Source organism: Pinus tabuliformis, chromosome 6 (genome assembly GCF_031772625.1).
Source record: "Pinus tabuliformis cultivar Carrire ecotype Pingquan chromosome 6, CPIR1, whole genome shotgun sequence".
NCBI classification, from domain to species: Eukaryota; Viridiplantae; Streptophyta; class Pinopsida; order Pinales; family Pinaceae; genus Pinus; species Pinus tabuliformis.
This window is the reverse complement of record NC_142292.1, coordinates 2,019,111,835-2,019,123,906: the sequence shown is the minus strand read 5'-3', so window position 1 is coordinate 2,019,123,906 and position 12,072 is coordinate 2,019,111,835. Positions and strand designations below refer to the sequence as shown.

Genomic DNA, 12,072 nt, shown 5'->3' with positions numbered 1-12,072 from the left:
ACTTACCACAGGGTTAAGAAGGAATTTTTTTGGGATGGCCTAAAATCAGATATTCAAAAGTTTGTGGCGGAATGTTTGGTTTGCCAACAAAATAAAGTTGAAACAATTAAGACACCGGGTCTATTACAACCTTTATCCATTCCAAGCCAACGTTGGGAGGAGGTTTCAATGGATTTTATCACAGGTTTACCCAAGTCTGAGGGAAAGAGTGTCATCATGGTGGTAGTTGACAGACTTACCAAGTATGCACACTTTTGTGCATTATCACATCCATTTAAAGCCAGTACAGTTTCTACTGCATTTATGGAAATAGTTCAAAAGCTACATGGAAACCAAAAGATTATTGTAAGTGACAGAGATCCCATTTTCACTGGAAATTTTTGGACAGAATTATTTTCTTTTCTTGGTACTCAGTTAGCTCATAGCTCATCTTATCATCCTCAATCTAATGGGCAAACTGAGATAGTAAACAAATGTTTGGAAGGATATCTTCGTTGCTTTGTATCTGATAAACAGACACAATGGGTCAAATGGTTGCCCCATTGGTACTATGGCATACAAATTGGAGCTTCCTGCGGCTTCTCGATTGCACCCAGTTTTCCATGTTTCATGTTTAAAGAAGGTTATAGGCGACAAGCTCCCAATACAAACAATATTGCCAGAACTTGACGGGGAAGGAAAAATTATATTGGAACCGGAAGCAGTCACAGAAACAAGAACTCGACAGCTACGAAATCGATCAATTTCATAGTATCTTATCAAGTGGAAGAACTTATCCGCTGAAGATTCCACATGGGAGGATGAGAATTTTATGCAGAAGTATCCAGAACTACTCAGGCGTTGAGGACAACACTTTTTTGAAGGAGAGGGGCATGTTGGGTCCCTATAATACTAGTGATTACCCCATTACTATTGTAGTTATACCCCTTATTTATATTGTTGTGCCCCTATTACCCCCATATTGTTATTTCTGTGCCCCATAGAATCCCTCTATTGTTATTTTTGTGGCTTTATATTATTATTGTTAGGTCAACTGGATTATATTGTGACTCCTTAGACTCCTATATATAGAAAGGAGGTTTTGTCATTTGTATCATCCAATAATTGTTCATTTATGTAATGTAAAGGAGTTTGCCCCCTCGAAGAGGCTGAATTCTAAGGCGTTGATCTATCTTTTCTATCTTTTCTTGAGTTGGTTTCATAATAGCAAGTCGAGTCTGTAATCATGGAAGAATTAATAAAGAGAAGTTTACCATATTTTTGTGTGTCTTTTCCTGTTCTAATGTATGATTGGGTATGAATTGCAACTGTGAGGTTTATTTACTACGCGAACTCACGTGACTTTGGTATATAAATAAATATAACATAAAACATCCATGTAAGCGAAGGTAATTAACTATAAAGTAAGATCACATGCTCGTCTTAGGGGAATAGCACAAAACGCTGCTCCAGTAGCGTGATAGCTCCACCACCCTTGGTTAGGGTTGCGCGAAGGCAGTATATCAAGGTGCGACGAACAGGGAAGTGCGCAAAGTAACCTGCGCGAAGCAACGAACATTTGGATAGAACTAGCCCCTTAGACATCTCAAGGGTGAGAAAACCTAGTTCCAGCACCCCCCCATACTACTTCGAATGAGACCTCAGTCCGTGCCCCGTGGACTGTTTCCGAAAGGGCCAGTAGTATAGGGATTTGTTTGGCTAACTAACTCCAAACCTGGGTCAAGCCCCCATAAGCCAACATAAGGCTTTTTTGTTTGACTTAGATTAGGCCTATCATAGGCTTGCTTAGTGACAAGGATTTTCTATGCAATATTTGTAATGAGTTGGCTTGAGACTTTATTTAAATATGGCTTGTGATCCCCAAAAACTAAATTTATGGTATAAGATTTTATTTGTATGGATAGATGAAAGTAAAACAAAATTTATAAGGTAAATATCAACATTAAATTTAAGAAATTAGTACTCAAAGTTAAATACAAAGAAAAATGAAATTTATTAAATGTATTAAATGATCAAAGGTGGCAACCTATAACCATTACCAATATACAAAAATATTTGGTGACCATTAGTAATCATCATCATTATCTTTAAGGGAGTTTTGGTGATGGGAATTAGGGAATCATCACTAAGTTTAGTTTACAAAATCAATAATTTGTAAAGGGCTTGAAGCTTGAAATATTGTTCATTAGGGGAAATTTGAGGTTAAAAATGGGCCTCAAAATGAAAATTTTACTAGCAAATTAAACTTTAAGAGAACCAGTAAGATTCAAGATGATGATGTCATCCCGAGGGGAGAATATTTTTGGAGGGAAAAGAAGAAAAATACTTTTTCTAATCATATTTTTGACTTACCTCCCTATGGGTTTACTCAAATTTCAAGTGTGTAGACTCATTGTACATGAAAATAAATTCACAGGCAACGAATACTCACTCCACATAATTTTGAGTAAACACACACTGAGAAAAATTCAAAATACACAAAAAATGTGTTTCACGTGTGTGAAACATGTCTTTTCATGTATTTTGAATTTATCTCGATGTGGGTATACTTAGAAGTATGCAGAGTTGGTATTTGTTGGATGTGAAATCTAATAATGCATCCAGCGAGTGTACACACTTGAAATTTGAGTAAACCTACAAGGAGATAAGTCAAAAATACAATTAAAAAAATAGTTTTCTTTCTTTTCTTTTAAAAATTATTCTCTTATTTTATTATTTTTACTATTATTTTATTATTTTCCTTAGGAGGTCCATTATAGTCCTCAATATTCACCTAATGTAATTTTGTTGCCAAAACATGAATGGGTGATGATTTTAAAAGGCCCCTCATTGTTTTAGTCACCAAATCCACTAATGGAAATGATTTATCAATGACCATCACCAAAGAGACTTATGACAATGATCCTCGAATAATCATTTCCGTAAGTGGCTTTAATGATGGTCATTAAAGGCCTCCTACCTCAGTCCCACCTGTCACCAATCACTTTTTGGTGTAGTGGTTAAAAATTCACAGTCAAATGCATGGGCCTTAGATGATGTCATTCCTAATCTAAAACCAATATTATGGTCTTATATTTGGCATTTTAACATCATCTATGGATGGTTTTCTTTGCATAGGTATCCATACTCATATGTGCATCATAAAATACTTAAATGATAAGTTCACCCAACATATGAACGATAAATGAGCATCTCAAAATGATTCTTTATAAAATACAAATGAGATAAATATAAAGTTAGCAATGCAATGTCATAAAGTTAACAACCAAATAAAAGTACAATGCAAAAGTTTGTAGTTAGATTTATTACAATCGTAGATGCCACAAAATTAACTTAAAACCAATTCATACTCCTCAACAACAATGGAAAAGACAACATATAAATTTGATTTTATTAAAAAAGATTGAAGTTTATCCACTGTAAACATGCTTGTAATTTTATTATGCTACAATTAAGTGTTTTTGAAACAACGGGGACCATGAAAAACACTCTAAATTAAAATCAATTTATCAACATTCATAATTGTGTTTCCAAAATTAATATTTCCATGTATTAATAACAATCAATCAAAATATAAAATGTATTAGCTGGAAGATGAAATTTAAATATTTAAGTAAAATGCCACGTTAATTAATTTGATAACATTCATAACTACATTATCCAAAAAAATATTTCCACATATTAACATGAACTAATCAAAATATAAAATATACCAAATAAAATTTAAATGTTCATATAATCAAATTATAAGTATATCATCCACTTATTATCAAAATTTCAAACACCAAATCTACACTCAATTAAATATACTAACTATTAATTAATGAACTTTAAAACATGTTCAAACTTTTCTTAAAAAGTGTATTTAATTGTTTATCACTAACGAAAAAAACATATTATCTCCAAATTACAACCATTTTTTAAATTAACAAAAGAGTCCAAAAATGCAACGTAAAGAATCCAAATAGTTTGGATTGGGAGCTAAGCTATTTTATGAGCTAAATCTCTCTTTTAAAAAGAGGAAAATCTATTTAGTATATTATGATGTTAAAAGCATAAAATTAAACGATGTCACTTATTCTTTGCTCATCGTGTACTTCAGTTTTTTTTTAAATCCTATGTTGAATTACTTTGAGTGATAATAATATAATATTGTTTAGATTTTAGATACTTTTAAAAATATTTTGTTTGTGTTTAGATTTGAAAGACATAGTTGTAAAACACTTGGTCACACTACTTATTTAAATAATACATAGTATTTGTTTGTAAAATTTTATGTAAGGTAGAGTACGTATTTAAATCATCATATATAATATTGGTTCATGAGATTTGATATGAAGAAATGATTTTTGAAATTTAATTATTATAATTTGTTAAGTAATAATGGGTAATAAATTATGTTTTTTTGAATTATATTTTTAGTTTTTTATTTTGTATAATTAATTATTGTAAATAAATTATATGGGGTTTAGAGTAGGATGTCAGGATCTTGAGTTGGCATCGTTATCTCAATGTGAGTCGAGTGTCCAATTGGGTGTTTATAAGACCTTTTAACGAGTTAGAGGTCGTGTATGCCCAAGTCACATGAAGGCAACGGGCGTGGAGAATAGTCATGACACGTCGGCAAGTGGGCGCATGACTCGGGCAGAGGGTGAGTTGGGCATCGCGTCGGCATGACATGACTATGCCTACGCCCATGGGCATGCTCGCACAAAGGCGAGGTGCCACATGGGGGTGCACCTTGATGTGCATGACAAGGTGGTGGGTGAGTATGCCCGAACTTATGTTCACCTAATGAGTTGGGAGGGCGTCGGCCCATGGCCAAGGTGTTGGGAATTGGATAATCCAACGCTCCCTGTTAATGGCGGTGTAGAAGGATAATCCAATGCTTCCCATGTGTTTCATGGGTCCATTAACTCTAGCGATGTGTCTGTTTACTAACACCTACGGATTTTGGTGTAATGGCAATCATGACTCCAACAAGTGGTATCAAAGCCAAAAGGTCTCGAGTTCAAAACACCCCTGGTTCGCGTTGGTGGGGGGGGGGGGGGGGGGGGAGAGATTGTTGGGAATTGGATAATCCAACGCTCCCTGTTAATGGTGGTGTAGAAGGACAATCCAACACTCCCCATGTGTTTCGTGGATCCATTAACTCTAGCGATGTGTCTGTTTACTAACACCTGCGGGTTTTGGTGTAATGGCAATCATGACTCCAACACAAGGCACCCAAACTATGAGTTGATACCCATATAAATAAAATGAAGGCATGAAGGAGGAAGACATCATGGAAAGTTCACATATTACAATGGATGAGTCTGTGATGCGGTTCAAAGGCAAGGAATGGGCAGAAGGTCGAACAGAGCAAGGCATAGAAGCATGCACTCACCTAAAATGAAAAATAGTTTGTGTGATAGTTCTCTTGGTTTTTTGTAATGGGTGAATCGTAGGGCGCACATGTTCAAGCTGTAAAGAACATTTTGTTGTATATTTTTTAAAGTTAAAAATGGAGTGCTCTGACCAATTCGGCCAACCTTTAATTTGATGTACAATACTTCTGTAATAATAAAAGATCATTTACTTGATATTGTTGTTGCCTGATTTTGTTGGATATCATAGTGCTACATGAATGGATGGATGTTTAAGTTATGTTGTTTTACTTCGCTGCACATAACACTTAACATATAAGAAGTTGTAACTAACTTAAAGAGTTTACAGGCTTGTAGGTGTAGTATGGGAGCTAAGTAATTGTTAGTTGTTTATCACTGTGATGAACCATGTCAGTGTCGAATACCCACGATGGTGCAACCATCTCGAGGTCGTGACACAAATTGTTTAGTTAAGGGATTCCATGTTGAAAAGATAATTGGTTCAAAATTACGTGGGGGAAAATCCAACCATGTTAAGGGCTTGTGTGGCCCGAGCCAAGTGTGATCCACAAGTGATTTTGATAGCTTAGATGGCCAGTGTGATCCACAAGTGATTTTGATAGCTTAGATGGCCCAAAGTTGTGGCTACTTAAGTCACAAGTTAGGCATGTCAGTCTTCTCGGGACTCATATAAACTAGGAAATAAAAAAAATTGCAAATAAGCTTATAATGAATAGTACTACCTCATTGACATGAAAATTTTATGCTGGAAATATCCAAATCAAGAATATATGTATACCCTCGATTAAAATACATCTTAATTGTTAAAGTTGAAAATCATGTGCTAAAAACTACAAACACTGCTTAAATAAAAAAATTGAAATCACCGCTATACATTTCAATTGTTAAAGTTGAAAAGCATGTACTAAAAACTACCAAAAACCATTTAAATAAAAAAATTTGAAATTACCCACATAAAGACTCTCTACAAAAAGCCCTCTACAACAGACCCTCTATAAACCTCTTTGTAATACCTAGCTACACCCAACACCATGTACAACACCTCAAAAAATATAACATATACCCCATATTATTTTACAATAATTTTAACTCGATAATTCCATTAAATTCAATGTTTAAAAATAATAATTTAGAGCTATTTTTTGATATGCATAACTTTTATAAACTTTTTGCATATGCATCTTGACTTTTAGAAAGGAAAAGATAAATAAATTCATAAGAATTCCTTAATTCGTATATAATTTGATTTTAACAAAATATCTATCCAAATCATATATTATATAATAAATATTTTTTTATAACTTCAACGCATCATTATTGAAAAGTTTTTTATTTTTTAATAATTAAATAACATAAATATAATTTCAACCTGAGTTACTTTACTTAAAAGTGTTACAGTGACACTGGTTAATTAGTACATTAATACACCCATGAAACCAAGAAAGAGCCATAAACTGTAACTATGCAACCAACCATTGAACAAACATTCAATGTCTAAAGTGAGACAGCCCTCCCCTAAATAATCATTTATTTATTTAAACTGTAATTATGCAACAAGCCAGTGAATAAACATTCAATGTGTAAAGTGAGACAACCCTCCCCTAAATAATCATTAAATATTTATTCAAACGCCCTGCCCTGTAACTCCAACCCCTCTACTTGGCGCAATTCCTCCACTACTTCCGCACTGCACTGCAGTTTTGGACATTCTCGGGCATCAACGTGCTTCAACAACATACAATTCTCGATACCTTCCAGCTCTTCTAACTCCGAACACTCTCTAACTTCTAGTTCCTTAAGATCTGTCAGCTGCCCCAATTTCCTTATGCTCCTCAACTTCACACATTCACTTGCATCCAACGACTCCAACGACATACAATTCTGGATACCTTCCAGATCTTCTAACTCATAACACCCATTAACATCTAGTAGTTGAAGATTTAACAGCTGCCCTAATCCCTGTATGCTCTTCAACTTCACACAATCAACCACATCCAACTGGCTCAAAGATTCCATTGTTTCATCAAGTGGCAATTCCTCCAATTCTCTGCAACTCAAAAAACACAGCTCTTGAAGTTTTGCAAAACCATAAAGCTTTTCTATTTTCCTCAAATTATGACAATTCTTAAAAGATAAAGATATGATTGATTTTGGCAATGTTCCAACCTCCACCAAATTAGCACACCAAAAGAAACTCAGATTTCGAAGGGTGCAGCAAACACCTTCACCAAATGCAACCTCTGATATCCCTGTTCCATAAACCATCAACCGTTGGAGCCTTGGAAGCATGCAGCTGTCCAAATCACTAAATGTTTCCCTTTCTCCTTTCATCTCCTTTTTAAAAGGCAGTTGGGCTATCAACGGGCAATCCTGTACCCTCAGCTCAGTCAACTGAGTCAGCAGTCCAATCGAGGCCGGCAAACATTTCAATGCCTTGCAGTCACATATAACCAGTTGCTTCAAGTTCTTCAAGTCACCTAGAGAAGCCGGCAAACATTTCAACCGCTTGCATGCGATGAGAATCAATTCTTTCAAATTCTTTAATTCACATAGTGAAGGAGGCAGCGTGTCCAGCAAAGGACTTCCTATCTTCAGAACTTCCAAATCTCTTAGCTCTCCAATTGCACCCGGCAATTCTTTTAAATTTGTATCATTCAAAAACAACTGTTTAAGCGACCTCTGATGCACCAGTTGGGGAGGGATTTCTATTTTTGTACAGCCAGTAAGATGTATGTACTCAAGCGTGCTTATATTTCCTAGTGTTTCGCTTGACATGGTTATATTAATGCACCCCCTCAAATCAAGATGCTGCAGGTTAATTAATTTACAAAAGGAATCTGGCAACCTCTCCAAAGCGCTGCACTCCCTCGTACTGATCCGTTGCAGCTTGGTTAAATTAACCAAGGAATCTGGCAGCATTTTCAAAGCTCTGCATTCAACCAGCAAGATCTGTTGGAGGTTGGTTAAATTACCAAAAGAATCTGGCAACATCTCCAAAGCCGTCCAGTGAATCAGGTTGATCTGTCGGAGGTTGGTTAAATTACCCAAAGAATCTGGCAGCCTCTTCAAAGCCTTGCATTGCAGCTCGATCTGTTGGAGGTTTGCTAAATTACCCAACGACTCTGGCAGCCTCTCCAAAGCGTTCCACCCAATCTGGGAGATCTCTTGGAGGTTGGTTAAATTACCAAAGGAGTATGGCAGCCTCTCCAAAGCTTCGCACCAATGCAAGCGAATGTGTCGAAGGTTGGTTAACTTACCAAAGCACTCCGGGAGTGACTTCAGCTCTGAGCAACATAATAACTCCAAGGACTTCAACGACTGTAGAAGACAAAATGTTTCTGGCAATTTTGTGAATGAAGGTTGTAATTCTTTCCTTAAGTATTCATGACCAATTACAATCCGTTCTAGGTCCTTCAGCTTCCCTATAGACTTTGGAATGCTTGAGAGGGGAGCGTTAATCTCCAACTCCCGCAACTGTAAAGGTGCCTGCAAAATATGGACAACGCGTTTCAACTGTAAAAAAAATTATAAATGGATTATCATTCTCTATTTATATTGTCAACTGTAAAAAAATTATAAATGGATTATCATTCTCTATTTATATTGTCATCTTTTGAAAGGAAACCCTTGCAACATCTTAGAGACCCTGTACTACACTATTAATATCAATAGCTCATAAACACGAGCTTTAATTTAACAAATCTTAATTCACCTGCGATTCTTTTTCCCACAATGTTTCTAATTTGCTCCCTTCCACTTGCAGAACTCTTAAATTCTTCACTGAAATCAAGGAAGACAGTGAAGAGGAGTGACAATTTTTCCAACGCAGGAATATGAGTCTTGGAAACTGCACCTTTGTCAAAATGCGTTGCACTAGAACATCTTCAGTATCAAGAAGTTGCAACCTCCTCATGCGACTAAACACATCATACTCCTCAATGTTATTGTATTCATTCTCATTTATTCCAATTCCTCGCACGGATACTACCTGTGCATTGTTTAAACATGATAATGATTAACCATTCACTCATCTAAAACTATAGAAGTAACATAAAAAGGAAAAGGACATTCCTCCACCTTTTATTTATTTAAACATGATAATGCTCAGCCCTTTACTCTTCTAAGAAGAATTAAAAAAAAAAATGATGTAAGAATCTACCTTAATGAATTTTAAGGCACTCACCGAGGATTCCTTCAACAAATCATCAATGTCGTTCTCTTGCCAACGCCAAAGACGAAGTGGCAATTTTGAATCTTTGGCAAGCTCTCGTCCCAAGTCCCTAAGGTGATCGTGCATTTTTATTTTATTTTGGTGATTCACCTCTACAAGACATTTGTCCTGTATATTTTGAAACCCACACAAACCATTATCCCATATCTTTATAGCCATATTCCTGTCTTCTCCAATGAAAAAACAGGCAATATCTAAGAACATTGCTTGTTCAGAAACATCCAGTGCATCATAACTAATCTGAAGTCTTTGCTTTATCTCATTGGGAAGTATGCTTCTAAGTTTAATCAATTGGGCTTGCCAATAAGATGTGTTCTTTCCCTTCAGAAGTGCCCCAAACACTTTTAAAGATAATGGTAACCCACCACAGGCTTCTACAAACTTTTGTACCAAAGATTCAAATGCTGGAGGTGAATTTGGCCGATTGAAAGAATGCAAACAGAAAAGCTCAAGAGAATGTTGTGTAGAGAGGCCAGTTAGGGTATATGTTGAGGACTCTTCAACTCCTGAGCTTATGAGAACATCTCTGTTCCTAGATGTGACCAGTACTAAGCTGTCAGGGTGAAGTAAAGTTTGATCGGGCAAAAGTTCATAAACCTGATCCGCCTTGTCTACATCATCAAAGATTAATAAAATGTTAGGAGAGGAAATATGCTTCTTAAGAATCCCCATTCCTTCATCGACGTTGACTATTTGTTTATCCCATCCGCTCAAGCTCCTAAGAAGTTCTGTCTGCAACAAATTTAAAGTGCCCCTATCTGCCTTATCTCTGACATCATATAAAAAACAGGATTTACTATAATCGGATTTCTTCCTATTATAGAATTCCTTCGCCAGCGTGGTCTTTCCTACACCACCTAACCCCACGATCCCCAAGATCTGAGGTTTTCCGCTCTGCTGTCGCTGCAAAAGAACTGTATTTTCAAAATCTATTACTTTATCATCCAAACCTGTTGGATATTGAGCAACGTGCAGGGATGGTTTTTTAACATTTTTCAGAACCCCTTCAACAACCTTTTCTACGAGCTCCCCCTCATCGCTGGTTCATAACAAGAAAAGAAAACAGGTAGAACTAATGAGAAGTCTAAAACTCTATGCACATGTTATGTAACATTAAATGTAATAGCCAGAGGGGAGTTCGAGTTCTTACCCGTTACAGGCTTCGAGCTCGAAACCGCTTATTTCTGCAACATGAGAAAGAGCATTTCTCCAATTTTTAGTTGTACCGGAGTCGTATCGTAGCTTCACTTCACTAGTTTCAGGGTCAAACGTAGTCTTCTTTTCCAATTTCTCGAGGGCTTTAGCATACCCTCCCTCTTTGCCCCGTGTCCACCTAAGCTCAGCAGGCTTTACATGGTGAAATACTGGAATTATTGGAGATTTTGACTCCAACATTTGGACGAGTTCAGCTAGACACCAGACTGATTCGGCATATCCAGTAGAGAAAATGGCCACATGGACAGAGGCCGATCGAATGGCGCGTTCAATCTGAGAAGTTATATAGTCTCCCCGTTGCAGTTCAGGCTGATCCAGAAAGACTCTTAATCCATATGAGCAAAGGCGCCGGTAGAGATGGCTGGCAAAAGTTTTCTTTGCATCAGGACCACGATGGTTGATAAACACATCGTGGTCTGAATTAGCAGCGGCGGAGGAAGATGCAGCCATTACCAATTAGAGAGTAGAATGGAGCCGATGTGAAGGAAGTTCGATGCTACCGAAGCAGGTTGCGATAGCGGAATTAGGTAGGAGTGTGAGGAGTAAATAAATTCCTACAAAATTTGCAGTTGAAAACACCGAACTGGAAAAAAAATTGCAACAAAAGACGCTAATGGTGTGCACAGAAATTTAAAGATATGGAATTAGGTAGGAGTGTGAGGAGTAAATAAATTCCTACAAAATTTGCAGTTGAAAACACCTAACTGTAAAAAATTGCAACAAAATACGCTAATGGTGTGCACAGAAATTTAAAGATATTAAACCCTTGAACGATCTCTATCCCCACCAAAGAGACGTGTTTTAACGCGTTTTCACTGCCATCAAGATCGATCCCTATCTCTGTGTATCTGTGTGTAGGTAAAGTGAATATGGCACTGTCCAAAGTGAATGGAAATATGTACACATGGCATCCAACAACTGGATTTGCTGAACATGAAAGAAGAAGATGCTCTGCCGCTCAATAAAAGCAGAAGCCCACAAAATATGGGCCTATGGAAAGGAGCGATGGAACGTAGGTTCTCCACCCACCACAAGCCCAGCATTTCCATCACCACGTTTTCACTTTACTTTTTCATGAACCTTCGATTCGTTGGACTTGGGGTTTCGTCTTCTTCTTTTTTTTAATGGGTTACCATTATTCTTAAGTTACTCTTATTTTCATACTATTTGTAAAGATGTAGATTGTTTTTATTCCAGTTATATTTAGAAGTTTTTGATAGCGTTGAATCTATTTCTATG

General features: G+C 36.5%; 1 protein-coding gene across 2 annotated transcripts; it reads right to left on the bottom strand.

Moving 5' to 3' along the window:
• Positions 1-6,824: 6,824 nt before the first annotated feature.
• On the bottom strand, positions 6,825-11,655 carry LOC149267349 (disease resistance protein Roq1-like). Of its 2 annotated transcripts, none has more exons than XM_089432301.1 (4): positions 10,769-11,655; positions 9,571-10,657; positions 9,241-9,375; positions 6,825-8,873 (listed from the first exon to the last, which is right to left on the bottom strand). In XM_089432301.1, the coding sequence occupies exons 1-4, from the start codon at positions 11,281-11,283 to the stop codon at positions 7,008-7,010; spliced, it is 3,603 nt and encodes a 1,200-aa protein (XP_089288427.1). In that variant the 5' UTR covers positions 11,284-11,655; the 3' UTR covers positions 6,825-7,007. The 2 variants fall into 2 exon arrangements, with proteins under 2 accessions (XP_089288427.1, XP_089288418.1); XM_089432292.1 differs by having other exon boundaries at positions 6,826-8,873; positions 9,100-9,375.
• Positions 11,656-12,072: the final 417 nt, after the last annotated feature.